The sequence below is a fragment of the Selaginella moellendorffii genome, unplaced genomic scaffold (genome assembly GCF_000143415.4).
Source record: "Selaginella moellendorffii unplaced genomic scaffold, v1.0 SELMOscaffold_21, whole genome shotgun sequence".
Lineage (NCBI taxonomy): Eukaryota > Viridiplantae > Streptophyta > Lycopodiopsida > Selaginellales > Selaginellaceae > Selaginella > Selaginella moellendorffii.
In genome coordinates this window covers 1572683-1599688 of record NW_003314282.1, presented here as the reverse complement: position 1 = coordinate 1599688, position 27006 = coordinate 1572683, and the positions used below count along the sequence as shown (strand labels likewise).

Genomic DNA, 27006 nt, shown 5'->3' with positions numbered 1-27006 from the left:
GTTTAGGTGCAAAGGCTTCGCAATCATTCCTTGGGTATGGATTTTGTGTACCTTTTTTGTACCATATTATGTGAGTTTGCTCTTGGGCTCATAAGAGGGATTGAGTTGGCAAGACGGATTTGAGATGTACCATTTTGCACGAGTTTATGCTTGGGCTCGTGAATGAGGCACATTAGCAACTCAAGGTTACACTTTGAGTTGGCAAGATTAATGTTAGCCTATCGGTGGTTCCATGAGTTGTTCTATGTACCGTGGGTGAAAGTAAACCTTCCCTGGGTTTGCTATGAGTAACAAATAGGCTGGTCCATAGCTGTTTAGCATGGCACTAGTGGATCCTTTCTAGGCATGATTACAAGTGGATCAATCAAGACTATAGGGATTAGTATATTGGTTCAAGTAGTCATTGCCATGCTCTCTCATAAACTTTTCTTGGATTGGACTGAAGGCAATGTGAAAGCAAGCTGGAGGTTTAGTCAAAGATGAGACTAAAAAGAGAGTTGTTAGGGACGAAGGATCAAACACGTAAATCATTTTCTCCTTGGAGAGATGATTTGCAATGAGGTGTAACTCATTGCTTGTGTTCACATCATGCAATCAAGAGTCCTTACTTTGATGCATGTTGGAAATGATGGTCTTGTAAATGGTGAGTCATGGGATGGATAGTGGTGAAGCGCTAAACCATTTTTTCTAAGTTTGCTATTGAAAACTTGAGTTACAATGCTCAATTCTTTTCCAAGGAACCTTGCTATTGCTCCTTGAGTAGCTTGGTGTTGGATTAATTTTGAGTTTGGTATGAAAGAGAGTGGCATAAACTTGTCCGTATTGTGAACAAAAGTTAGTCGTGTTGGGTTTTATAAATCTTTATCGGTGAAGTGTGGCATTTATGTTGCATTTTGTTGAATTGAGTTGGCATTTGATACTCGAATAAACCTTTGTAGTAGTGACATGGGCATTACTTGTGGTGCTGCTCAATTGGCGATCAAGTCATTGTGATACTTATATCATATCCATGTGATAATGAGCAATGTGTTTACAAAGTTGCTTGGTTAGACGATGATCGACCCTAAAGTGATTGATGGTGAAGCTAGTCTACTTGCACGAAGTAACATTGTAGTAGCTTTGACTGAATTCTCAATAATGGTCCATTATGCTAAGCTTAAGTTGGTCCCTTGTTCCTTAAGGGTTTGCCCATAAAGTGTTGGAAAAAGGCTATAGCATTCACTTGCTATAACTTGTTGGTTTGTTCATTAACACTTAGAGTAAATTGTTGGATGGAGAAGATGTATAGTTAAGGCATTGACATCACTAGCACTTGTGTTAGTGGAAGTGGCATTGTTATTTTGAGTGATAAGGAATTTTTCTTATACCTTGATTTTTTATGTCATTTTTTTGGTTAGTGTTTTGGCTTCTCATTGGATCTTGAAGATGGTTGAAGAAGAGTGTTAGTGCAATGTGGATATCCGAAGATGTGGTCTTCGTGATCAAGCTTTGGATGTTCACTTTGCATTTTACAAATGTTGATATTCGGTAACGGAAATATAGGCAAAGATGTTTGAGGCTTGAGTATTGTGTTAAAGTGAACCTATGTGAAGTTGTTTGTAGCAGGAAGTTGGTTGAGTATTGAAAGTTTGCATTCCTAGACTAAGAGTCATTCTTTCTCTAGGATGGAAAATTTTCCACAAATTTTCTTAGACTTTTCCAGTGGCTAATCTTGATCACTTTGCCTAAAAACCATTCTGTTTTTGTAAGCTAGTACAAACTAGTGAAGGGGTTGGAGTTGACTTCGGTTGGCTTAAACATTAGTAGGTAGTTTGTATGATGTAACATGAAAAGGATGTTGACTTTGAAGGCTAAGGCAAATGAGTTGGATAGAGTCTGGAGTTAATGTAAAAAAGTGGCTATTGCGCTTTTCTAAGAAGGGTGACCCTTGTGCCTTTCTTCTGTAATGTTATGCTTGGTGGCAGGTTGCACCTTGCACTTCGTATATATCAGGATTGCACCTTGATATTGAATTTCTCTAGTCTCGATGAAGATAGTGTTGATGATTTGGCTATAACTTTGTGTTGTTAGCATTCGAGCATTTGCTAATTAGCAACTGTATTGACGTTCAAATGAACTGAGTGGCAAGTTTGAGTTAGTTGTGTTCTAAACGAGATTGTTTAGTAGGGGTTGAGGTTTGAGCTTCTCCTTGAAACGTGATTTAGTCATAAACTATGCTAACCTTACGAGAAGAAGAATTAATGATCGATATTGAAATGTTTGAGTCCTTATTGGATTTGAGTGGGGATATATCAATCATTGATAATTTTTCTTATGCTTGTTATTTAGTGAGTTATGTCTTGTTATAAATGGATTCATAAAGGATTGATTAAATAATCACTTGTTGAGTATAGCTTCGCTTAACTTTTGGATTGATGCAAACATACTCTTCATTAGCTTTGACATAATAAAATTTAGCTTACAGATGTGTTAAAGAGGATGCTGTGGGTTGTACCATGATTTCTTCTTTAGCATTGAAGTTCGTTCATGCGAGACTTGTGATTATTCTTAAGCAAAATTTAGCTATAGGCTTCTTTGAGCATTTGGTTCTTTGAGTTTTATACTCGTAGTTTCATTTGTTAAAAGTTGGTGGGAAGGCATTTTAGCTTATAGTTTCCATGTTGAAGTTAGTATTTGTATCTAGCAATCATTGGCGATGATTGACTATCATCTAGGATAGTTGATTATCCTTGTCAAAAAAAATTTGCTAAGGAATACTAAGGAACCAAAGTTGTCTAAGCAAGTGCTAGCAACATCCTATTGATGTTTTAAACCTAAAAGATCAATCCAAAGCAAACCACAAAGAACATGTGGTATTGCAAAAAACCATAAACCATCAAAAAGAACAACTAACTTTCATGAAAGATCATCAATCATCCCATCAACGAAGAGATGCATAATCATTGTCAAAGAAGGAATTCACCATCTTGAAAATAGCAAATCATTTTATATTAACAACAATCAAACTGGGATCTATTCAAATTGGCTAAGTGTAATAGTTGACATGAATGAATGTTTGTTGGTCTTACCACATTCATTCTATTCTGTTGATTGTTGCTCGAGTTAGTTTTAATAGATTTGGATGTTATTTCCTTCAAGTGATACATTCATGAGCATTCTGCTTGCTAGTCAATGATACTTTGTGTTCTTTGAGTTATCTTTGGTAAGTTGTTTGGCATTCTATTTGCAATCTTCAGTAGTTAGGTTTCATCATTAAGTTTCCTTGATGATATATTGGCTATTGCATTTTGTTGGATGGTGCATCCTATGTTTTCCAAACATGATAATCTTGGTGGTTCTTATACTATAATAATAGTTTATCAGATGATAACTTACTTAGAATACTTTTGTGTTCTAATCTAAGCATTATTCACTGATAATTAAGACTCTAAGATATCATTGTTTGATGACTTTGATATTGTCCATTTGTTAATCTTTGAGTTTGGGTCAGTATAGGCAGATTGGCTTTGGCACTTCGTGTGCATGGTGAAATCTCTAGTTATGGGGTAACTACTGTCGACTGGTCACATAACCCACCTCTCTATCGATGTTCTTTATTTCGTTAAAAAGGCGTGGCAAATTGGAAAGGAAAAATTTATAGCTTACAATATTGAAATTGCAGGCCAAGTCATCAATAGCAAGCCTATATAAAATGGTTTAGCACTTCACCACTACCCATCCCATGATTCACCCACTTGTAAAACCATCATAACTAATATATATCAAGATAGGACTCTTGATTGCATGATGTGAACATAAACAATGAGTTAACACCTTGTTGCAGATCATCTCTCCAAGAAGAGAAAATGATTTACGTGTTTGATCCTTCGTCTCTGAGGACTCTCTTTTCGGTTTTATCTGGACTAAACCTTGAACTTGCATTTGCACTACCTTCAGTCTATTCCAAGAAAAGTTTATAAGAGAGCACAGCAATGATTATTTGAACCAATAAACTAATTTCTATAGTGTTGATTAATCCATAAATAATCATGCTTAAAAAGGATCCACTAGTATTGTGCTAAACAACTACGGACTAGCCTATTTGCCACCCATAACAAACCCTTAGGAGGTTTACTTTTACCCATGGTACATGGTTCAACTTATGGTAACTATCGATAAGTTAATATTAATTTTGCCAACTCAAACTATAACCTTGAATGTGCTTCACTCATGAGCCTAAGTGCAAACTCGTGCAAACGGAACATCTCAATCCATCTTATGAGCCCAAGTGCAAACTCATACAATATGGTACAAAAAGGTAACCAAAATCCATACCCAAAGAATGAATGTGAAGTTTTAGCACCTAAATATGTACCCACTTGGATCATTATTTTCATCTTTACATATGCAATGAGAATAATTACCCAATTTTATTGGATAATACTCATTAAGATTCATCCTCTGATGCTAAATATAGCATATGTGATTTTCACTTTTTATTCTATAGTGATTTACCATAGAATAACCATTTAAACCCTTTATATGCCTCATGTCACATGCCATATGCCACATACCACATATCCAAGGACAGTGGAGTGAAATATGAGTTTCAAGGCCTTAAGCCATTAAATAAAAGAATAGAGCCAAACTCCTAAGCATGGAGTTAAGAAGCAAAAGAACTGAAGCATAGAGTGACTCTTGAATATATAACTTAAGGAGTGAAGGGACAGAAGTATAAAGTGACTTAGAACAATCTTAGAGCATTTAGCATCTTAATGCTAGGACTAGCACACAAAATCCTGAGATCTTGAGATGAATGTATGAATTCATATCACCTATATCCATAAATGCATTTATATACTCTTAAATAGCTTTTATCTAACCTAGCTTATTTAGCTCATTCCTTAGTAGTATTTAGGGGAATATAAATTGCTATGGGCATTGGTCCTTTGTTGGATTTTATTGTTCTCCATTAAGAATTAACATTATCTGTTAAATATGATTTTGCACATATAACTTTTTCCAAGTTTGGCAATTGTAACACTCAGAAATAACACTCTATATCATCCACCACCATATAGTTATAAACTCCTTTAAGGATTTGTGGAGGTTTTGGTTTGTATATAGGAATTACTTATAGAATAAATTCCACCTCAATTTGTTCAACTTTTTATGATTCTACTTTAGTATTAGCCAAAGGTTCCTCATCCTATGTACTAAAAACCTTTGTAAACTATTGTCTTTTCTAATCACACTTTAACTTGCATATAAGAGTCTCTAGTAGAGTATTGGTATATATTACTTATTCTTCTAAAGTGTCCAATCAAGCCTTGGATAACAAAACTTCACCCAAAATCATGTTTAGATGTCTCCTTACTAATTCTCCTTTTATATGGATTCTTCATCCACTGCTTTTTATTTGACTTAAGGCTCCACTTTTATAAATTTATTTTTGTTCACTTATGCTTTGCCTTAGCCATCTCTCAATGATTTATCTCTATCTTTTGCTAGAACTAAGAAAAAAACTTTAAACTATGATTTTCCTCTTGTAATTTATTAATTTACTTTGTCTATCCAACCACTTTTGCTTTTTTTATAATTAAATTCTTTTGCCAAGGTATTTTTATTATACCAGCTCCTACTTAGTCTTATTTGGCTTCAACTACTCATTGCATAAACTTAGCCATCTCTCCAAAAATTCCTAAATTCACTCTTCCAATCCAGAATAAATTGGATTTATAGTTTGGCTACACGTTTTGTAGCACGCTAAGCCTTTAATGCATTTCATAGTTTAGGACTTAAAAAAGAAACATTATGGCTTAATGGCTCAATATAAATATTTTAACTCTCTACCTACCTTGAAAAGAAGGCTAAAACCCTTTAAAAAGGAGTGAGGACCAATGAACTTCATAATACCCAAGTAGGGCACCACTCCACTTGAATGAAGAGCACTCTAAACAGTTTTCCTTTTTTGAGTGGGAACTACTTTTAAACATTTCTTTGAAAGGCTTTGTTAACACCCTTCAAATTCATGTTCATTCTCACCCAAGGCTACTCCCTAACCCCAATATAGTTTAAAAGCACCTTTTGAGTTTTTTCAAAACTAAATCCTTAACCTTACTATCTTTATTACACTTTTGAAACCCCTTACTCTCATTCGATTGCACAAGAAAGTTTATAAGAAAAAGAAAGAAAGCAAGAAACTCAAAGATGAGTGTAAAATAATTTCTTCTAGCCTTTCTTGTTGATTCTATCAACTGAATTTTGCACCATTTCAGCTTATTCAATTTGGTGCTGAGATCTTTGAAACATCTGATTTGCATAGTTGAATTGGCTGCAATTAAGACACCCTTGGATCATCACATTCAATCATGGTCAAGAAGATGGGATTCCCACTGTGGCCTTTTTTTTAAACAACCATCCAATAGAAGAACAGCAGTCCTTGGGTAAGTGTTGCAAGCATGATATTGAGTAAATGTTGACTGTTGGAATGCTAACTGCTACCTTGCACATCCTGAGCCACACATACATTTGGATGACAGGAATCGCAAGAGATGTGCTCCAGCTCGAGCTGCTCCTATTGATCTGGGTGCCTCAGCAAGGGGAGTTTATGCTCCTCAATCATTCATGGAATGGAACTGTAGTAAAGCTTAAAAATATTCTTCCTGGATTCAGCTTGATTGGTGTGCCGGTATGGAGCATGTCAAACTTGTAATGCTGGTAGTGTTTAAGTACAACACATAACAAATATGGATTCAGCTTCATTGGTGCGCCTGTATGGAGCATGTCAAACTTGTAATGCTGGTAGTTTCCAAGTACAACACATAACAAGTTTCAGTTAGTGAAGACTGACTACCAAGTCAAGGTGGTCTTGCCAAAAAGCTAGGCAAATTGCAGCAGTTAAATTATAATATGGTGAGACGCTGCATTACGTTTCTCACCAGAACTAGTTGGACAATTCCAACCAAATTCTCACAGCCATGCAGTGCATAGCAAATATCGCAATCAACACTCTGTGCCAGCAGCCGCAGTAATACAGAGGATGCAAGCGTTATCTGGAATCATCGGGCGTAGGTGGCTCCAAGTCCATGCATACAACACTTTTTTCAAGTTCTAGCTAGTCAATTAAACTTTGACTTCTGTTTTACTTGACTCCCAGTGAAGATCATCGCTTTAATGGCTGTGCAGCGATGGTCTCCGCTCACAAAACAGAAAGTATACTCACTGCTTCAAATCAAAAGAAGTTTATCAATCAAGTTCAAAGCTCATTGTGGAGCTTGAAGTTGTCATTCAGCATTTGGGGGGTTACAGCGAATAAAAAGCAAACACTAACAACGCTGCAAACACTTGCACAGCAAATTATTGTCAATTCTTTTATTTGAAACATGTCCGAAGCCTAGCTTCAGTTCTCCACAGCGTTGGGATTTCCAGAGTCCCTGCAATTCGCACAATAATTCAGTGTGGCCTCGCAATTGCCCCCGTCGAATGCATGGCTTCCGCAGAGTCGGCAAGGCTGGTTGTCATACACATGGAGAAACTGCTGCTTGAGAACTGCCCCACTCACGGATGGATAGTTGCCATCGCACCTGAAAATTGCGGTGCAATGGCCAGAAACACGAGAAGTGAAGCCATTGTAGATTGTTCCATCGGTGTAGCGAGAGATTGCTCGCCGGCAATCGGCCTGGTTGACGCGAGATCCACAGAGTCCAGAGCCATTGCAGTTGTCGTTCTTGGCGCAGCTGGAGGAGCCAAGAAAGATCACAAGAAGAATAGCAAGAAGAGAAAAGAGCTTGAGAGAAGACTCCATTCGAATATGTTGTAATGACGAGCTGAAGTATGAAGAATGATTTTGCCAATGGAATGGTTTGGTTTATATAGGGGTATTTTGAAGACCGCGTCATACAGTGTTTACATGATCTCTTGATTTTTAAAATATTTTCTAATGCAAGAACTTATTTACAATTAGAACATGCTATTTGACTAGACTCGCTAGGCTAGAGATCGTCACAGCTAGCTCATGCGATTGTCCACCACGTCGTTCCTGTGCTCCTGTATCAGGTACTTCGATTTTCTTACTTCCACACTGTTCACTGTCCGTGAATTTTCAAAGTATACAATAAGCTGTCTATAGGCTCTTGAATTCCACCGATTTAAGGCTGAGCCATCCTTTGCAGTTAACAAGTTACGGGATTCATCTACAGATGATAGTTTTGTTGTTTTCCTCGGCTGGCTCTTCCCCGGGTGCCAAAACGTGACCGCAGTATGGAGTGCTCGAAGAAAAACCCAAAAGTAATTTAAGTACTTCACATCTCTTGGAACTTACAATCCCTCTAAAATCTTGTTAAATCAGGACAAGGCAAGCTTCATCGATCGCTCGCATAAACAGTTCGATAAGAAAAAGAAAGAAACTAAGAAACTAAAATAAGATTGTTTCTTCTAGCCTTTCTCGTTGTAATCTGTCAGCTGAATTCGTGCCATGCGCCACCAGGTGGAGTTTTGGTAACAAGGAGACTGAGACGAGCTATACGTGCTTCATTTCAGGCTGGAAGAACGCTCGAACTTGTCCTGGGTGAATACGTCAATTTTCTAGTGTTTAGTAGAGCGTTTAGGGAGGATGCCGGGTGTTTTCACCGTACGTCCAATGCGGTAAGATACTGGAAGAGTTGGTGGATAGACAACATTAGTATGGTCATGTTAATATTGTTCTTGAATATATTCAAATTGATAAAATCCAAGATCCTGATGAATGAATAATCCAACTTCTCATGGCTTAAATCGTTTGATGATGACAAGTATCATAGTATCATCAAAAGCTTCATGGGTTTGACAGTGATATAAAAGATTGATAGGTCTATACAACATCACTAATCAGTGTTCATACTTGCTTAGTGGAAACAGCTTAACCTTAGCTGATCATTCTTATAGGTTGACAGTGCAAAAGATCTCATACTACAGAATCCGAGGGGAATAATTAAATGGAACTCGGGAACATCCTACTAATTTAAAATGGCAATTAATATGCTCATAATTATGTAATGTTCATAATGGAGTTTGGTTATTTTAATAATGAGTTATAGCAGAAAACATTGTATTTTTTTAAAACATGACGAAAGTCTCAGTAGCTTCAGTTCTCCCCTGTGTTCGGACTTCCAGAGTCCCTGCAGCTGGAGCAGTCGTTCAGTGTGGCCTCGCAATTGCCCCCATCGAATGCGTGGCTTCCATAGAGTCGGCGAACTTTAGTTTTCCTTTTCTTGTTTACTATTTATAAGTTCTCTCACATATTCTCTTCTTTATATGTTCTCTTTTTACTGCCACATCTACAGATCTTTTTAGATATTTTCCTCCATGTTGGTAAGACATTGATACAAGTTATTTCAAATACTCTCCTCTTACTAAAGACTTACTGCTGTCACATTTGAAAGAGATCAATACTGTGTTAGTAAACTGGGCTTAACATCCAGCTTTTGGAATATTAAAAGATTAAAAGAGACCACAAAAACAAAATGGCCATGGAGAACCTTACACTCCATTGATCCAAAAAACAGCAAAAGAATGGATTGAGCGAGCAAAAGTTAGTAAATTGAAACATAGAGAGAACGAGAGAGACGGAAAAAACACAAAGAAAACGTAACTGTGGAGCCGTGAAGATGCTTGCCATCTCCAACCATCGTGTTAAAACGAGAACGCCAAAAGGGAGCCTCTCTCAATCCCAGGCGCTCGAACCACCACCATAGCCACCGCCACCGTAGCCACCACCATAGCCGCTGCCACCAAAGCCATCACCACCACCTCTCGGCCCCCTTTTCCTGTAGTCTCTTCCTCCAAACCTCGACCCCGATCGGCTGCCTCCTCTACTTCCAAATCCCGACCTCGCAATGCCTTCCAGCCAGCTCGGGACTTCCTGGCTCGATTCTTGCATCAGCTCCGCCAGTGGCTTTGCGAGGCCCGAATCCTTGTCCGTGAAGAAGGCGGTGGCGAGGCCGGAGTTTCCTGCTCGCCCCGTGCGGCCAATCCTGTGGACGTAGTCGTCGATATCGCTCGGGAGATCGTAGTTGATAACGTGAGCGACGTGGGGGATGTCGAGGCCGCGAGCGGCAACGTCGGTGGCGACGAGGATCGGCGTCATACCGGTTCTAAAGCATCTGAGAGCTTGCTCCCTCTCCTGGTAATGAAACAAGCCTTGTAAGATGGATCGGAAAACGAGGAGATGGTATTTACCGGTTGTGTCCGATCCCCGTGAATGGTTGTCGCAGGGAACCCGGATCTAATCAGCCAGTCCTCCAGTGCATCCGCTCCTCGTTTCGTCTCCACGAAAACTAGCATCAGTGGTGGCTGCAGTAAAGAAAAACTCACGGGTAAGAAAATGCAAGGAGAAACAAAAGCTTGTGTACCTGTCCGTTCGCTCCAATCGCCTTTTGACCATGGATAATGTCCATGAGCAAGCTACGCTTCTCTGCCTCTTGAACGCGCTCCACGCGTTGTACTATAAGATCCGTGCTCGAGCCTACTCTGCCGACTGCTAGGAAGATATAATTGTGTAGAAAGTCCGCTGCAAGGCTCTGCAGAAGAGGAGAACGATATGCGGTTTTTAATCAGCTGAAAAACATTCCAGACTTACCTGAATCGTGCGAGGAAATGTCGCACTAAAGAGCATCGTCTGCCTTTGTCCTGGCGGAGGCATGTCTGAGGTCTCCACAATCTTGCGAATTTGAGGCTCGAAACCCATGTCCAGCATGCGGTCCGCTTCGTCCAGTGCCAGATACTTGATCATTGACAACGCCACCCTTCCCCTTTCCATGAGATCATGCAAGCGACCAGGCGTGGCCACCAAAATATCCACGCCTCGTTCCAACTCACGCATCTAAAGCAAGAAAAAAGGAGGTTCAGTCGTACGAGAGACAAGAAAAAAAGCACCGCCAGACCTGTAGAGAAATCTGTGCGCCACCATACGCGACCACAACTTTAAGACCAGTCCTATAGGCAAACTTCTTCGCTTCGTCGTGAATCTGGAAAGAAACATTTACAAAACAAAGAAAAAAACAAAGAACAAAGAAGAACTCACCTGAGCTGAGAGCTCGCGAGTGGGCGACAAGATGAGCGCCAGCGGACAAGCCCAGCGTCCCCTGGGACGTTGTCTCGGCGGATCCCTGAGAATCCCGGCGATGATCGGGAAGCAAAACGCCAGCGTCTTCCCAGAGCCAGTCTGAGCACAAGCCATCAAGTCCCTCCCGGCAAGAGCGATGGGGATGGCGTGTCTCTGGACCGGAGTGGGCTTGACGAACTTACACCGCTTGATGTTCTCGTCCAGCGCAGTTCCAAAGTCGATCTCTGCGAAAGTGCCGACAGCAGCTGGGATGTCACTGCCGCTCGCCTCCACTGGTATGTCCTCGTACGCATCGAAGTTGATAGCAGTGCTCTCTTGCTCGAAGAGTGCCTCGGACGAATTCTCCTCGCTGCTCGCAAAAGGGTCGGCCTCCCTGCTGTCCCTCCGCCCATCGCTCCACGGCTGGGAGCTCCTCCCGTTGCTACTGCTCCATCCATTCCCCGAGCTCGCGCTTCCAAATCTTGGAGGAGGATTGGAGGAGGCGAGAGGCTTGGACCAAGCGCCGGCGCCTGGGCGCTGCTGCTGTGAAGCTTGCGGCACTGGCGCTGGCGATGGCGATGGCGATGGCGCATTCGCCGGCCTGTTCCTCAAATGCGGTGGAACGTACGTACTTCTCGCCGGTGGAGGCGGCTGTGAATCCGCCGCTCGCTCTGCCTCCACGGAATCCGCCCATGCCGTTGTCATCTCCTCCCTTGTTCTTCTTCTCCTTCTTCTCTCCTTTCTCTCGGCCGCTCTAAAGAAACCCTAAACCCTGTGTTGTGCTCGCATTCCTATTCCAATGCGAATCCACCGCGCTGCGAGTGATTCTCCTCCCTTCTCTCGATCAAGACCGGAATTCGCAATCTTTCTTTTTCCCACGTCTCTCGTCCCAGCGACCCGGAATCAACCAGCGCCCGCCGCGCGCCTTACCTGGCGAGTGTCTCTGCCCTAGAATCGAGCTCGTTGGAGCTCCGCCTCCACCATAGCCTCCCTCCTCTTCCCTTCTCTAGAACAAGGAATGAATGAGAGAGAGCTCTCGCCACAGCCGTTGGATCGCGGATCCGACGTACGCTAACTGGCCGCGTCGCAAAACCGGCGCACTATTAGGGCTTGCTTCTCTCTCTTTCACTTCGCCGTGTCGCGAGGGTTTGCATCGTAGCGAGGTAAGTGAATTCCGGGGCGGCGCCGGCTAGATCACGCGCACTGCTCGCGAGATCTCTCGCAAGAGCATCGATTCGCGATCGTCGGGAGGCAGCAAGATTTAGGGATGAGCGAGCTCTCAGGTAGATTCGCTTGAGCTCGGGAAGAAAAGAGTGAAAGAACAGCAAAGAAAAAGGATAATGCCGTCGGTCTGGGCGGATTCGGTCGAGGCGGAGGCCGCGGCAAATCCTCCTCCGCCTCCTCCGATCGTAGCAAATTCCGGTGGATCGTCCGGAGCTCCAGGGCGGCCCAATCGATCCACCTATGTTCCTCCACACTTGAGGAACCGGGGAGGACAAGGTGGTGGCGGTGGTGGTGGTGGTGGCACCACCGTGACTCCAGAGCCAGCGCCACCGATGAAACAGCAGCAGCAGCAGCATCAGCATCAGCATCACAACGCTGCTATGCCGCAGTCACCACACTTTCATGGAGCTTCTCCGCGATTTGGATCAAACGCTCAGCACCAGCAGTACCAGCATCACCCCCACCAATACCAGCAGTATGCCGGACCACCCCACCACGGCTATGGCTACCACCAGCAGCAGTACCACAGCAATCCTGGAACTCCTCGGTCGGGTGGCAGTAACTGGGCTCCTCCATCGCCATCCTTTGCAAAAGGATGGGAGAATCCCGGGTACGCCAATGGACGGAGCTGGGGTGGTGGTGGAGGTGGTCGAAGGGATAGAGAAGTGAATCCTTTTGCCGAGGAAGAGGCTAGCGAGGTCATCTTCAACAACGAGAACACTGGCATCAACTTCGACGCTTACGACGACATCCCGGTGGAGGCCAGCGGCGAGAACATACCTCCTGCGATCACCAGCTTTGCGGACGTGGACCTGGGGCCGGTGCTCAACGAGAACATCAGGAGGTGTAAGTTCGTCAAGCCGACGCCGGTGCAAAAGCATGCCATTCCAATATCTTTGCATGGGAGGGATTTGATGGCTTGCGCACAGACAGGATCGGGAAAGACCGCGGCTTTTTGCTTCCCGATCATTGCCGGGATTCTCTGGAACTTCCCGCCGGGATCTCGACATGCTCGTGGAAGCAGGAAGGCGTTTCCGCTGGCTTTGATACTGTCACCCACACGTGAGCTATCTAGTCAGGTGAGCATTTTCTTTGTTTCTGGTGTTCAGGTCGTTGAAAGCTTGGGTTTTTCAGATTCACGATGAAGCGAAGAAGTTTGCGTACCAAACAGGAGTGAAAGTGGTTGTCATTTACGGGGGTACTTCGGTCCAGTCACAGGTAAGTTGCAGAGCCTTTTTTTTTTTTTGCGATTCTTACCAGTATTTTTCAGTTGAAAGAGCTAGAAAGGGGGGTGGATATCCTGGTGGCAACTCCAGGTCGCCTGGACGACCTCATGCAACGGGGCAGGATTTCTCTGTCCTTGGTCAGGTATCTGGCATTGGACGAGGCAGACCGGATGCTTGATATGGGTTTTGAGCCACAAATCCGGAAGATTGTGGAGAACACCGACATGCCACCGGCCGGCCAACGTCAAACGATGCTTTTCAGTGCTACATTCCCACGCGAGATCCAGGTGCGCTTTCTTTTCTGTCCTCTTGGCAGTCCTTTAGTGACGAGTGCTTGTTTTTGACTCTCCTTCTTTTATTGCATTTTGCAGAGACTCGCGGCTGACTTTCTCTACAATTACATTTTTCTTGCTGTGGGAAGGGTAGGCTCCAGCACTGACCTGATCGTCCAGAGGGTCGAGTACGTCCACGACGTGGATAAGCGGAGCATGTTAATGGACATGATACACGCTCAGAAACCAAACGGATTGAATGGACAGGTAAATTCTATACAAGAATGTTTCCAGTGACTGATATCACGGGTTTTCTTTTGACAGCTTCCGTTGATACTAGTGTTTGTCGAAACAAAGCGAGGTGCTGATTCTTTGGAGGACTGGTTGATCCAGATGGGAATCTCCGCCACCACCATTCATGGAGATCGGACTCAAGTGGTAAGTGACTGGTTTTCTTTGTAGCTAGAGTGACCTTTTGGGAACCACAGGAACGTGAGCACGCGTTGCGGTCGTTTCGAACCGGGGTGACTCCGATTCTAGTCGCCACCGACGTTGCGGCTCGCGGCCTCGACATCCCTCACGTCGCCCACGTCATAAACTACGATCTCCCGAGCGACATCGACGACTACGTCCACCGCATTGGCCGGACAGGAAGAGCAGGCAAGAGTGGCTTTGCGACCGCGTTCTTCACCGACAAGGATACGTCACTGGCGAGGCCGCTGGTGGATCTAATGCAAGAGGCCAACCAGCAAGTCCCCGAGTGGCTGGCAAGCTGCGCTGCACACTCGAACTTTGGCAGGAGTCATCGGTCGGGGTCGAGGTTTGGCGGCAGGGACTATCGAAAGAAAGGTGGAAGAGGTGGTGGTCATGGTTACGGGCATGGTCACGGCCACGGGTATGGGGGTCACGGTGGACACGGTCATGGTTACGGTGGTGGACATCACGGGGCTTCTAGTGCCTGGGACGAGAGCTGAGAGACAGGAGAAGAAGGATTAGATTTTTGGTGCGCGCGGGACGGTAGCGTCAGTGGAGTGGAAGGTAGTGAAGCAGAACTAATATACGTTTTGATCTCGGCAGCCAAAAGGTTTGATTGATAGGAGAAGAGGACGGCAAAATAATCTGGCAAAGTTGTGTGTAGACTGGAAATGAAAGAGCTCTTTTTCCTTCGATGTCCTCTATTTTTTTTCTCGCGATGAAGTTGATTTGTACAAGATTAATCTGATGAAAGCCGGCCTTCACAGTGCCTGTTGTTGGATCGAGATGAGCCTTTCAGGAACTTGGAAGGAAAAGTTTCGTTTACCTTTTGTTAAACTTGTCAATAGCGTCCGAGGCCACTAGCAATGTGTCACTGGCTTTCTCGAGTACCACGTAGAGCTCGTGTCCAGCACGGGCTCTAGCGGAAACCCATGCATTGTTTTTCGTTCGCAAGCAGAGCTCCTTGTCTGTGTGATCTGATCGATTCTTCTCCTTGTCGAGTTCTCCTCTCACCTTGTTCAAGACTGCCAGAGACTCCTGCGAGAAACATCTCTGTCACGAAAAGGATGAGAAAAAAAAAAAAATCCCACCTTGGCCAACGTAGCGACCTTGTTCGGAGGTGACGCTTTTATAGTTCTTCTACTCAAGTCGTGGTGCATGTAGCGGTATCCAGGAACATGCATTGCATTACTCCCACCCCACTGCTTCGTGAGCTTCTCTTCCAGCGCTTGGATTTTATCGGCCTTGGAACACACCAAGAGGTCAGTGATCAGCCACTAACTTGTAAAAGAAAAACAAAATAGAAACTTACCTGGTCGATGATTTGTTTCCTCAGAAGTGCCACCGATTCGGCACTGGGGATAAACATTAGCAAAGTTAGCGCCCTGTGCTGATAAACACAGAGATATGTCATCTTCTCTCCCTCTTGAAGCCAGACACTAGGAATAACTGCGCCACCGCCGGGACCATCAGCACCCCAAGCAAAACTAGAGAGAAAGCCGTCCACGTCTTGCCACCAAGCGTCATGGTGGAGCGGCTGCGAGACGGTTTGCTCGTGTAAGGAGGACACCGAACGCTTGGGCTCTGTCACAAACGTGGACACGACGCTGTTTAGCACCGAGTGCCGAGTATACGACCTCTTGGACCCTTGAGCGAAAGATTGCGAGACGACTGATGGTATCATGCGCAACACAGCATACGTGTACATTGCCATTGTGTCAGCCTGAGAAAAATAAAAAGCACCCTCTAGAGTCAAATCGGTGAAGAAACTAAAGTTTAGCAGGAAGCGCAAACTTACCGGTAAAAGCGTGCTGGATATGAGATAGTTGTGAAAAAGAACCATCGACTGCTGAGGTACTCCACTCCACGACTCCAAGAGACCCAGCAAGGACTTCAACCAAGATAAGGTAACTGATCAGGAACAGAGATGTCAAGAAAAAACCAAAAGCCTACAGAAATCAAATGACTAAAAAGTTTTTTTTTACCTGGCACTCTAGAAGAATGTCGGGCTCCACCGAGAGAATCCTCACAGTCGCATGCTCAGCGAGCGAATCCGAGATTGTAGGAAGCCACAAAGTCTTCCCCGCCATCATATCTGCATAATAACTCTCAATAAAAAAGAGAGAAAAAGGACCAGCACTCACCTCCAATATAGTCGGGAACGAACACATACAAGCAATTGCGAACAACGTCGGCGACTGGATTATTCTCAAGGCGAGATGAGATCTTCCCGTAGAACAGCCTGAAAATACCATACAACTCCCTGAGTAAGCTTCTATAAGCACCATCTCTGGTTACTTGGTCGCCATCGCCATCTTTCTCGACCACCTTGAAGCACAAAAACAAAGCAAAAAACATAGAAAGACTAGACAAGGAGGCCTTCGTTTTGTCGTTACCAAAATCATCCAGATATCTGGCTCGCATTCGTAGAAAATGTGGCCGTGCCTCTCGGCCTCCATGAACTCGCAAGGACTATCGGGGGAAAATATCCTGGTAGAGGAAGGAGGTCGAATTCTAAGCAGGGCGAGCGCGAGGGAAGAGTGATCGTACCTGGAGAATGTGATGAGGCCCTCGCTGAGGCCGACGAGGGAGAGCTGGGAGGGGAGCGGGCAATCGAGCGGGTAGAAGAAGAGGACCTTGTCGAGCTCATGCCCCTCCTGCTGGCCTCGCCGAGAATCGAAAACGCAGAGCTGCATAGCGCCTCTAAAGCCCTAAAAAAGCCCTATGGCATATTCTTGGTGTTTGTCAACCTCTCCCTTCCGTTTAAAGCAAAAAGGAAGAACAATGTAAAGGGACATTAATCAGTTTTCCATTAAGGATTTTAAATGTAATTAGGTAAGCATTTCATTAGTGGGCACTTATGAATGATTCTGGTGCGGAGTTCAATTCTGGGAGTGCCCCTTGTTTGAAAGGTGTTTAGCACTGACTGATTTGTAGGTCAAATCAGACTTTTCTTTGGTATACAAAGGTACAGAGGAAAGACAAAGCTGGCTTGGGCTGACTTTGTCTCAGTGCTAAAGTAGAAAGCCAGGATGGAAAGCAGTATCCAAAGAAAAGGAACCACTAAGGGGGGAGAAATGGGACCCTTGCCGGTGCGATTACTTTCAAACACGTCTGAGTGGCATGTCTGCACGAGCGCCTGGATCCTGCCTTATAAGTCCGCGGCATGGATCCCCCAAGATTTCTGACGCTGCAAAAAATATCTTCCTGCACCCACACGAACGGGGATTAGAAGAACATCTCATCCCGTTGATCCCGTTGATCTCGTTGATCTTGATCCAGACACAAAACAGGTCTTTGCTTTGTTGCACACACAAGTCAATGGAAAGCTTCACATTCCGATCTTAGGAGAAAGATTCAAACTGGGAAAGAATGCGAGAACTGTGCACCTACCTACTTATCCAAGACAGAAGCCAAAATTGCTGGGAGCGAAGAGAAAAATGAGAAGAACCTGTTGAGTGTTGTGTGTGTGTGTGTGTCTCCCCTTTTCATTGCGCGTTTGTGCTCTGGGACTTGCATTTCTCGACCGGGTACTTGACCGCGTTCTTCTTGAGCTTGCTGAGTGCCGCCTGGCCGAGGTCCACTCCACACACATCGGCCAGCCGGACCAAGTAGAGCAGCACATCCGACAGCTCCTCCCCGAGGTGCTCCTTCTCGGCCGCGTTCCAATCCGGGAGCCCCCGCTGGACTTCGCCTTTCCATTGAAAGATCTCGGACAACTCACCCACCTCGCCAACCTGAAAAAAAAAAGGAGAAGAAAAGACAATGGCTAAAAGTTTGGTACTAATCAAGCGCGCTCCACTCAAGCATCCCAAACACCACAAGGCCAACGTGAGGAGCAAACACAGAGCGGCAAAACTGGCAGGCGACCCAGCCAAAGAGAGAAAGAAGAAGAGAAAGGAGAAAGGAATAAATAAAAGCGATCGCTCCATCCCATCCTCAAAACAAAGAAGAAGCAAATGAGAAAAATATGTTCTCCAAAAAGCGGACAAAACCACCCGAGCTCCAGGCACCCCCATTCACATTAATGAGCGAGGGTCGATTTGCTCTAGAGCTAGAAAACAATGCTCCCCTGGCCAGGGGCCATCGCCAGGGACACGGGCCTCCCAGCCAGCGCAAGCAGCAACAGTGCAGTCACACAGGTCACAAATCAGAGACATTCTCTACAATCAAGGCAGGAACTCTCCCTGATCGATCGGAAGAAGAGAAAGAAAGCATTTAAAAAGCCTCTCGCCATCAGGCAATCGAGAGAAAGAGGAAGGAATATTTTCGAAATATTTCCGAAATATTTCAATCGCTAATCGATCGAGCGCTCTCTCGGGGCAGCGATTCTTACCAGCGCGAGCAGGAGATTGCGGGGGCTGTGGAACTGATCCCAATCGCGGACGCGCGCAAACTCCTGTAACTTGGACCTCAGATCCTGGAGCGAAACGAGCGCCGCATCGGCAGCGCCCGGGGGATCTTTCCTGCCGCCCCCATTCATCGCGCAACTCCACGAATCGGCATCCATGGCGAAATATTTTGCCCGCGCTCTCGCCTAGTTCTAGAGGAAAAACCAAGCGCCAATGCAAAGAAAGAAAGATTAGGGCGTAATACGACCTAGACCATTGCTACAAACGTGTCGACAAGATTCCCCTCCCCAATCATCCGATCCTCCAATCAGGTTTCTTCCCACGCCTTTGAATTTACTTTGACAAGCGTGACTGCGAGTTTACCGCGGTGCGTACGGCAGCTGGGACGATGCTGGTACAACAAACTGGAGAATAATATAATACCCAAACTTATGGTGTAATATAGATCTAAGATATGACAATGATCTCACACAAGGACGAGAATGTATCAATCAATCAATCAATCGCCTTGAAGTTATGCAATGAAGGAGCGTACGGGTATGATAGTAACAAGACTAAGCATTATATAAGCATGATTATCTTAGAGAGATTTCCAAACAAGTGTCCAAGTAACCAAGATTCTCGATCACAGCTTCTTTTGGATATGCCTCTCCTCTAGATCCAAAAATCACCAAATTCCCATTAGCTAGCAGGCAATCGGAGCCTTTTCCCTATGTTCCCGAGCTGGGACTCTGTAGCACGAAATTGCAATCGCTTCGCATTGTCAGCTTATAAGAACTATCAGCCGAGATTAAGCTGTTCCACCCAGCATCTGCGAGCCAAGAGCGTTCTAGAGCCACTGATTAATAATGTACTATAGACCAAACAATCTTTTATATCGCTTTCAAGCCCATGAAGCTCTAGATCATCAAACTTGTGATTATCAAGATTTAGGCGACGAGAAGCTGTAGAGCAAAAGCTGGTTAGGAAGTTCGAGCTGATAATCAATTCCAATATATTCAAGAACAATATCAACACGACAGAACCAACGTTCTTGATCTACTAACTGTCCAGTATATTTTGCCGTAGGTTTTGGCCAAACACTCTTTGGATCGTTGGGCCCATGGTACACACATCCGCGGTCTCGTAAAACACTCTACTAAACACTAGTAACCTGACGTTCACACACGTATTCTGTGCAAGCATCACGATAAGTTCCATCAGCCCGAAATGAAACGTTATTGCGTATATTTATCACGTAGTCATGTATCCTTTCTACCATGGTTCTTACTTGAGCATACCATACAAGAGTCTCATTCTAAAAATCCCACGTGGAGGTGCATAGAGCTGAGAGATTACTGCTAGAAGAAACGGGCTGAATTTTTGGAAAACTAACTGAAGCTTGTTAAGCACATAAAAGGCAAGGACATAAAAGGTAGATTGTTGTTTCCATGCTTTGGAGTTGCAAGGTATTTCTTAAAGCACTCACCCACGGAGTCCCAGCGATTGCAAATCTCCATAATGCGGTCACGTCCTTAGGCAGTGCATATTCGATCCCCACCCTCAGCCAGAATGCATATTCGATCTCACCCTCCGATGACAAGAATGGCATCCGGAGAATGGCATCTCAAGAATCAAATCTAGAGACCACCTGCTCGAGAAGATCTCTTGGAGCAAGCATCACGTAACTTAGCTCATACCTGGAAGGATGACTCGACCACTGAGTAGTCATTCGAAGACTTGTCGGATCTAAAAAGGTCAACCTTTCCCTTTCCCAGATCTCTTTAAACTGGAGAAACTGTAAAGCGAAGCGCCTGATCTGGTATGAAAGTTTTAAAGCCGGTGAAGCTCACAAATTTAAAATGATCTGATAGGAATGAATGAGCACGCAGCCGTAAACAAATAGCACATAGGTATAACAATAATAATACATGTATGCCAATGGAAACCTTTCCTCTTGTCTTCAGTCTTCAATACCCATCAGTACTTGTGGCCACGCGAAAAGCACTTGCGCAGCCTCAAAACCGTGTCTGGGAGGTCGTTACGTCTCCTTGCAGCAGCATTGCAAACCAGTCAAGGAGGCACCTCGACGACGATCTCCACCACTTGCAATTCCAGTCGCCCTTCCAGGTGCGCCAGACCTACTCACCATGAAGCGGCTTAGCACTGTGATCTTTTGCAAGATCAACGCGTAGCAGACAAGCTAGCCACTGGCAGTGACTTGACTTTACCTGAGTCCAATGAGGTATGCCCTCGTTGTCCAAACTATACAAAGCAGAAAAGCAAAGAAGCTTTAGAAGAAGAATTTCACCGGAGCGGAAAACATCGGTAATTAAATTCTAGAGAGGAAAAAAAATGAGGAAAAGCTCGCACCTCGTTTAGCTTTCCCAGCAGCCGTGGCGCAAGACCCACCACGTCACACTCGTAGAATGATTGCTCCCGCTCTTCTCTTGGGCCATGCCAATCCACTTCCCTTTAAGATGCTAGGCAGTGCATGGCGCCATGGCGAAGGTGGAGTGACGGGTGGATTTCGTGTTGAGCCATTTCTCGAAAAACTCGAAAAGAATAGTGCAAAATGTTTCATTTCTCATGGTTTCTGGGTGTGCCTTGAAGATTAACTTACCGTCGTGTTATTTATTCTAACAAAGAAGAAAGCTGAGCAGTTTGGCTCACCTGGTTCACAAGGTGGCGGATGTGAAAGTTATTACTGTGATGATTTAATTATCAATGTCAATACTAATTTCTACAAAACTAAAAACCACTGGCATTTTCTTTTGTAAATGAAAAGAAAATTATGTGTTTCTAAACTTATGCAGATTTGCGGGCAGCCATGTCTAGATACTTTACGATGGTAAAGTATTGTACATATAAATCTGTTAAGGACGGCCATGTATCAATCAATCAATAAAAATTTTAAGCAATATCAGCACAATTCTCTTAGAGAGATTTCCAAACAAGTGTGGCCGTGTCTGTTCTGTAAATGGCCAAGTAACCAAGATTCTCAATCACAAGAGCGTATAACTTCTTTTGGATGGAGATAATTTTGCTTGACCACGCCTCTCCTCTAGATCCAAGAATCACCAATTTTCCATTAGCTAGCAGGATTAAGTAGCAATTGGAGTCTTTTCCCTGTGTTCCCGAGCTCCATGTGATTATTCCCCTGGGACTTTGTAGTACGAGATTGCAATTCTTTTGCATTGTCAACCTATAAGAACTATCAGACGAGATTAAGCTGTTTCCACCCAGCAAATACGAGCCAAGAATGTTTCTAGAGCCACTGACCAGTGATGTAGTATAGACCCAACAGTGTCTTATATCGCTATTATACCCACCAAGCTTTTCATCCTTGTGATCATCAGATGTATTAACCGACGAGAAGTTGAAGAACAAAAGCCGGTTACTTTTTGGAAGATCTAGTTCATAATGAAGTCCAATATGTTGAAGAACAATGTCAACATAACCGTACCAACGTTCTATATCCCATAACTCTTCTAGTATCCTGTCGCACATATCCAGTATATTTTGCCGTAGGTTTTGGCCACGCACATCTTGGATCGTTGGACGCATGGTACAAATACCTGGGGTCTCGTCAAACACTCTACTATACACAAATAAATAGACATTAACAAATGTATTCCTATCAAAAATCACGACAAGCTCCATCGTTCTTCCAGCCCCAAATCGAACATTATCACGTATATTTCTCACGTAGCCTTGTATTCTTTCTACCACTGCTCTTACTTGTTCCACGGTGAGCATATTATGCAAGGCTCTTATTCTAAAAATCCCATCTGGTGGTGCATAGCACAAATCCAATTGAGAGGTTAGAATGAGAGCTGCTAGAAGAAACAATCTCATACTTGACTTGTGAAAACTTTCTTGTGAAATAAGATTCAATAAGACTTCAAAAACTTACCTTGAATAGTCACCAAATGGAAGTGGCTGAAATTCCAAGGCTCATCGAACCAGTAAAGCTTGTTTTTACCTGCAAGCACAGAAGGTAAGGTTTTAAAGTTTAGATCGTTGTTTTCCAAGTACAGTTAAGGCTTCTGAATTTTTTTTAAAGCTTGGTTGGAAGGAAAGTTGTCTATTTGCAAGTTTAATCCCTAATGTGAACTTCTTTATAAAGCTAAATGAATTAAGTTCAAAATGCATTTTGAATCCTAGGCTAGCTTGCAATTTAGGGTGTGATGTGGAGATGTGTAGATATTCCCTGGGTGTCTATGCTAAAAGATAATAGAAATTTAAAGGAAATCATCAAGGAAAATTGACTATAAGAAGAAGAGAAATGGTTCACCCCTATTTTGGAGCAATTAAAAGTGTTTAAGAACGCTTTTGAAGTGTTGTTAGTGAGCAATGAAGAGTTGATGAATGCTTCACTTTAGCACATGGTAAATCTTTATTTTCCTTTCTCACAACTCACTAGATTCTCACTTGGGCATACTTAAGAAGAATCTATATGACACAGTGCCTTCTAGTTTTCACTGATTGTTGCAAACTTAATTAAATCTTTGAAGCTAGAAATAGGGTGCCACCTTTTCTTAACTGATTTCATGAGGAGTTCCAAGCAACAATGAGCCCTTCACTATACACACATATAGTTCCCAACCAATAGTCTCCCCATATAAAGATTATTGACTTTGTGCTTCCATGTTTTTGGAGGATTTGCTACATAATAGGCCACATGGAAGAATATTATGGGCTAATAAAGCAAGTCTGACTATATCCCTACTTGATATTAGAGGTAGTAGAATATTTGATAAATTTTTATGCAAGGAGTGACCACTTAGAGAGATTTATGGTGTGTTTTAAAATTAGTAAAAGGGTCTCCAAAATTTAGTATCTTGTTATATGGCAAGAGGGAGCTCCACTTCTAGAAGGCTAGAAGACTGTTCTTGGAAGAAATGCAAAAAAAAAACAAGCTAAATAAGAGGTGGTAAAAGGATTTTGACTAACCTTTAGTGATCCTATAAGAGGTGTTGTAATGGTGTCATGAGCAACAACCACACCAAGAGCTAGGTTATCAAGAAGCTCAAAGGAAATGCTAGAGGCCTCCTTAGCTTTCTAGAAGTTGCCAAGAAGGCTTTAAATGACCATAGAGAGTTGTTAAAACATTGGATTCTTTAAGGAGGAAGAATTCTAGAATAAAAAATATGCATCAAACTTGATGTTAAGTACCATTTAACTCTAAGATACTGCCCCAAACTAAACCACCTCAAGTGGTTGATGAAGAGAATACGTTATAACAAGTTGAAATTACTTTTTATAATGTAAAGCCGAGGCAATGGGCAATCTGTCAAGTGTTAGCAAAATCCGCAATGTCGTAGGCTAGGGCCGCATCCACGGCTGTGTTGAATGTCCCCACTCCTTGGTGCATCATCTTTCTTCCACTCCTATTGTTTTCTATTTGTATTTTGCCACGGCTGCAAACATGATTGAAAAGAAAGAGAAAAAAGAGGGATGCTTATGAGGGGCAAATGTTGAATTTAGATCTGTGGTGATAAATTTACTTTTGTTCCAACCTTATATTTCTATGGAGAACCAAAGCAAGTAGAATTCTCAAGATGGTACTAATTACAACACTGATGCCAACCATACGAAGTAACTTAAAAACACTAGTGATGAAACCTAATGTAGTACCTAGAGAATGGTTTGTTGTTAATGAAGTTGCACTCACCTCAAATGAGATTGAAAACCTTGAAAAATTTAATTTCAATCTTGAGAGGAGGAGAGTTGGAGACATGATTGACAAAACTAACACTATTCTTATAAGGATGCATAAGAGTGCAAGGAAAGGTAAGATAGTTAAATTTATTAGTATTATCTACAAACAAAAGCAAGGTAAAATAAATTTCACTCTAACATTTGAGTATAAAATTTTCTCCATGAAATATATCATTACTCTTGCAAAGGAGTATATAGTTAAAACAGAGTGGAGAGTACACAATTGCTATTTAAGATTTTCTTTTTTGCACATGTCTAAACTTTACTAAACGCGACGAACATAGGAAGGCATATGCTTTTTACAAACATATATAATAAAATTTCATTAACACTTTATACCAAAATCCTAGAATAGAAATTCACATACCTACACAAACTTTACTATTGCTGAATTGTAGAAAACTTTTAGAGCTAACTAGATTTTCCAAGACTATCAATCTCTATCAATGATATAAATTTAGTATACTTTATTTATGTAATTACTAAAAATTATACTTTTCATTTAATATACTTATGAATGTTTCTTTTGCAATACTACCTATAATACTCGTGTGTCTCCATTTCTATCTTTACCATCTCGAAAAATATTTCATGATAATCTTTTAACAGAGTGATGTTATAGTGTGTTGTGAGAGAATATATTGTTATATTGATTATTGCCATTGTTTCTACTAAAAGCCAGAAAACAAATAAGCATTTCTTGAAAGTCATGGAATTGCAATTTTCTAAAACAAGTAGGAAGGCATTTTTCTACACTTAATTTGTTACACCCTCTATTATTACATTTATTTCCAACTCGTGATCACTATCCTCTATTTCTTTCTCATGTATGGTTTGATTATATTGTATAATGGGACAACTATTGCAACTTTTAGCACTTGAATTATTACTTTAGGAAAAAATATTCTAAAAGTTAAAATTAGTAACACTAAAACCCATAAATATTTTTATTTCCTTCTCTTCAAATAAAAGTGCAAGTGAAGATTTATAAATTTTAAACACTATGTTATAAAAAACCTCTTATAAATGTATTCTAAAGAAGAACTAAATCTCTCTTTTATATGTAAAAATTTATTTCAATAATTGTTTTATTCCTTTCAAACAGTTACATGTCCTTATATAAATTTTTTATTTTAAATTTAATAATTCTTTAATTCTGAAAAACCTAACTTTTACTAGCCAGAAAGTATAGAGCACAAATTTAAGGAAGTGATAAGATTAATTTAAATTGTTAGAACAAGAATTATCCTTTAGAATATTTTTATCTATATAATATGTAGAGAGTTGATAACCTTAATATTTTAAAGGTTATAATATTTATATTAAATTACAATTGAAAATTAAGCTCAACTAGTAAGCTCAACTCTTCAACCCATGAGCTAAAAAATGGTCCATGCTTTTTAACACTTGCATGCTTTTGCTGGAAGCTTTGGGCCTTTTTCTAGATGGTCTTACAAGGAAAACTCTTTGAATTCTAAAGGCAATTCTTTGTGAACCAAATTCAAGCAAGAGACAAGCTTATGTTAGTCTTTTGTGACTATTTATATCTATATGCATAATTGATATACCATTAAGCTGAGAGTGTTTAAAAATATTCTAAATATTACCTTTGGATGGCTTAGATTGAATATAGTATGATCAACGGCTAATATTGATTCTGTGGTGTTTATAAAGAGTAAAAAACAATGGATTTCACCAAAAGAACATTAAGTCCTTCCCACTATATTTCTTTCTAATTGTTGAAGTAATCATGTTTCTAGTTGCTTTCAACAAGTGTGGATCCTCAAGTGGCTCTAAAGTGGTGCTAGGATCCATCACCAGATGCTGTTGGATTCCAACTTAGAGATTAGGAATGTGCTAATCAACATGTATGGGAGGGTGGATATCACAAAAGAGCTCTTCAATTATTTGGAGAGGAAGAATGTTATCAACTAAATGAGTTTGGTGTTAGTGTTTGTAGAGAATGGGAAAAGAAGAAAAAATTCTTCAATCCATGGCAATGAAGGGATAGAATTGGATAAAGCTACTGCTTCAACCAAGGCATTTGGACAAGCCTTTGTGGGATAACTTCCAGTCGTCCCACATGTATGTATTTGTGTAAGTGACTTAGTTATTACATTGTAAGCAACTAAAGGGAACGACTCGAGAGACGATCCATAGGGGTTCAAATATAGAGGGAAAGGGCCCATGAACAAAAGTGCACCCCCTTTTCCAATTGGTTAAGGGTTTTGAGATATTTGGGGTTAAGCGTCCTTGGGTGTGAACAGTACTGGGCTGGGTGACCTCCCGGGAAGTCCAAATTCAGGAGCTTACATACATATCCGGATGGCTTATGATTATATCATGAGAGTGGATTGGATTGTGAGATGGTGGTGGCTATTGCTGTTATGACTCAACACTAAATAACAAGATAAAGAGGCCTAACCTTGCTTAGATTATGTTTTACCTCCTTTTAAGGTTAAATTCTTTACCCTAAGAATATATCTTTGAATTTTCCTTTGACCCATATTGATTATATGGTCAAAGTTGGTGCATAACAATTCTTTCCTCAATAAAGTCCTTGTGTCAAGTACTAATGATCATCCTTTCTAGGGAATTCTGCTTAAGCTTTTCATCCATCATCCATAGTTGTATATATCAAGGATGCATTAAGAACTTTGAGTCTTGATCATTAATGATATTCTTTGGCAAAC

The 27006-nt window shown here is 42.2% G+C and overlaps 5 protein-coding genes across 6 annotated transcripts; 1 reads left to right on the top strand and 4 right to left on the bottom strand.

Moving 5' to 3' along the window:
- Positions 1–7381: 7381 nt before the first annotated feature.
- LOC9638233 (meiotically up-regulated gene 117 protein) lies at positions 7382–7786 on the bottom strand. The gene has a single exon (XM_002973187.1). The coding sequence runs from the start codon at positions 7784–7786 to the stop codon at positions 7382–7384; it is 405 nt and encodes a 134-aa protein (XP_002973233.1).
- A 1629-nt stretch (positions 7787–9415) lies between these two features.
- Positions 9416–12070, bottom strand: LOC9641702 (DEAD-box ATP-dependent RNA helicase 37). The gene is made up of 6 exons (XM_002973186.2): positions 11042–12070; positions 10902–10985; positions 10598–10840; positions 10371–10538; positions 10198–10311; positions 9416–10141 (listed from the first exon to the last, which is right to left on the bottom strand). The coding sequence occupies exons 1-6, from the start codon at positions 11765–11767 to the stop codon at positions 9683–9685; spliced, it is 1794 nt and encodes a 597-aa protein (XP_002973232.1). The 5' UTR covers positions 11768–12070; the 3' UTR covers positions 9416–9682.
- A 115-nt stretch (positions 12071–12185) lies between these two features.
- Positions 12186–14955, top strand: LOC9638232 (DEAD-box ATP-dependent RNA helicase 37). Its single transcript, XM_002973386.2, has 6 exons — positions 12186–13365; positions 13421–13504; positions 13557–13799; positions 13884–14051; positions 14109–14222; positions 14273–14955. The coding sequence occupies exons 1-6, from the start codon at positions 12403–12405 to the stop codon at positions 14756–14758; spliced, it is 2058 nt and encodes a 685-aa protein (XP_002973432.2). The 5' UTR covers positions 12186–12402; the 3' UTR covers positions 14759–14955.
- LOC9638231 (vacuolar fusion protein CCZ1 homolog) lies at positions 14860–16985 on the bottom strand. Its single transcript, XM_002973185.2, has 9 exons — positions 16809–16985; positions 16655–16748; positions 16403–16586; positions 16244–16353; positions 16057–16149; positions 15571–15981; positions 15350–15502; positions 15085–15296; positions 14860–15028 (listed from the first exon to the last, which is right to left on the bottom strand). Exons 1-9 carry the CDS (start codon positions 16952–16954, stop codon positions 14998–15000), a joined length of 1434 nt encoding a protein of 477 aa, XP_002973231.1. The 5' UTR covers positions 16955–16985; the 3' UTR covers positions 14860–14997.
- Positions 16986–17159: 174 nt separating this feature from the next.
- On the bottom strand, positions 17160–18902 carry LOC9638230 (dCTP pyrophosphatase 1). 2 transcript variants are annotated; one of them, XM_024678339.1, is made up of 3 exons: positions 18595–18902; positions 17710–17995; positions 17160–17465 (listed from the first exon to the last, which is right to left on the bottom strand). In XM_024678339.1, exons 1-2 carry the CDS (start codon positions 18766–18768, stop codon positions 17747–17749), a joined length of 423 nt encoding a protein of 140 aa, XP_024534107.1. In that variant the 5' UTR covers positions 18769–18902; the 3' UTR covers positions 17160–17465; positions 17710–17746. The 2 variants fall into 2 exon arrangements, with proteins under 2 accessions (XP_024534107.1, XP_002973230.2); XM_002973184.2 differs by lacking the exon at positions 17160–17465 and having other exon boundaries at positions 17540–17995; positions 18595–18900.
- Positions 18903–27006: the final 8104 nt, after the last annotated feature.

Excerpts from the sequence above, each read along its gene's own strand:
- LOC9638233 (XM_002973187.1), bottom strand. The coding sequence starts at position 7,786 with ATGGAGTCTTCTCTCAAGCTCTTTTCTCTTCTTGCTATTCTTCTTGTG.
- LOC9641702 (XM_002973186.2), bottom strand. The coding sequence starts at position 11,767 with ATGACAACGGCATGGGCGGATTCCGTGGAGGCAGAGCGAGCGGCGGAT. Across the intron at positions 10,539-10,597 it reads CATTTCCTCGCACGATTCAG|AGCCTTGCAGCGGACTTTCT; the intron begins GTAAGTCTGGAA and ends CCTCTTCTGCAG. Across the intron at positions 10,142-10,197 it reads ACGGGGATCGGACACAACCG|GAGAGGGAGCAAGCTCTCAG; the intron begins GTAAATACCATC and ends TTTCATTACCAG.
- LOC9638232 (XM_002973386.2), top strand. The coding sequence starts at position 12,403 with ATGCCGTCGGTCTGGGCGGATTCGGTCGAGGCGGAGGCCGCGGCAAAT. Across the intron at positions 13,800-13,883 it reads CATTCCCACGCGAGATCCAG|AGACTCGCGGCTGACTTTCT; the intron begins GTGCGCTTTCTT and ends TGCATTTTGCAG. Across the intron at positions 14,223-14,272 it reads ATGGAGATCGGACTCAAGTG|GAACGTGAGCACGCGTTGCG; the intron begins GTAAGTGACTGG and ends TGGGAACCACAG.
- LOC9638231 (XM_002973185.2), bottom strand. The coding sequence starts at position 16,954 with ATGCAGCTCTGCGTTTTCGATTCTCGGCGAGGCCAGCAGGAGGGGCAT. Across the intron at positions 16,354-16,402 it reads CGTTCCCGACTATATTGGAG|ATATGATGGCGGGGAAGACT; the intron begins GTGAGTGCTGGT and ends GTTATTATGCAG. Across the intron at positions 15,982-16,056 it reads TATCCAGCACGCTTTTACCG|GCTGACACAATGGCAATGTA; the intron begins GTAAGTTTGCGC and ends TATTTTTCTCAG.
- LOC9638230 (XM_024678339.1), bottom strand. The coding sequence starts at position 18,768 with ATGGATGCCGATTCGTGGAGTTGCGCGATGAATGGGGGCGGCAGGAAA. Across the intron at positions 17,996-18,594 it reads GCAATCTCCTGCTCGCGCTG|GTTGGCGAGGTGGGTGAGTT; the intron begins GTAAGAATCGCT and ends TTTTTTTTTCAG.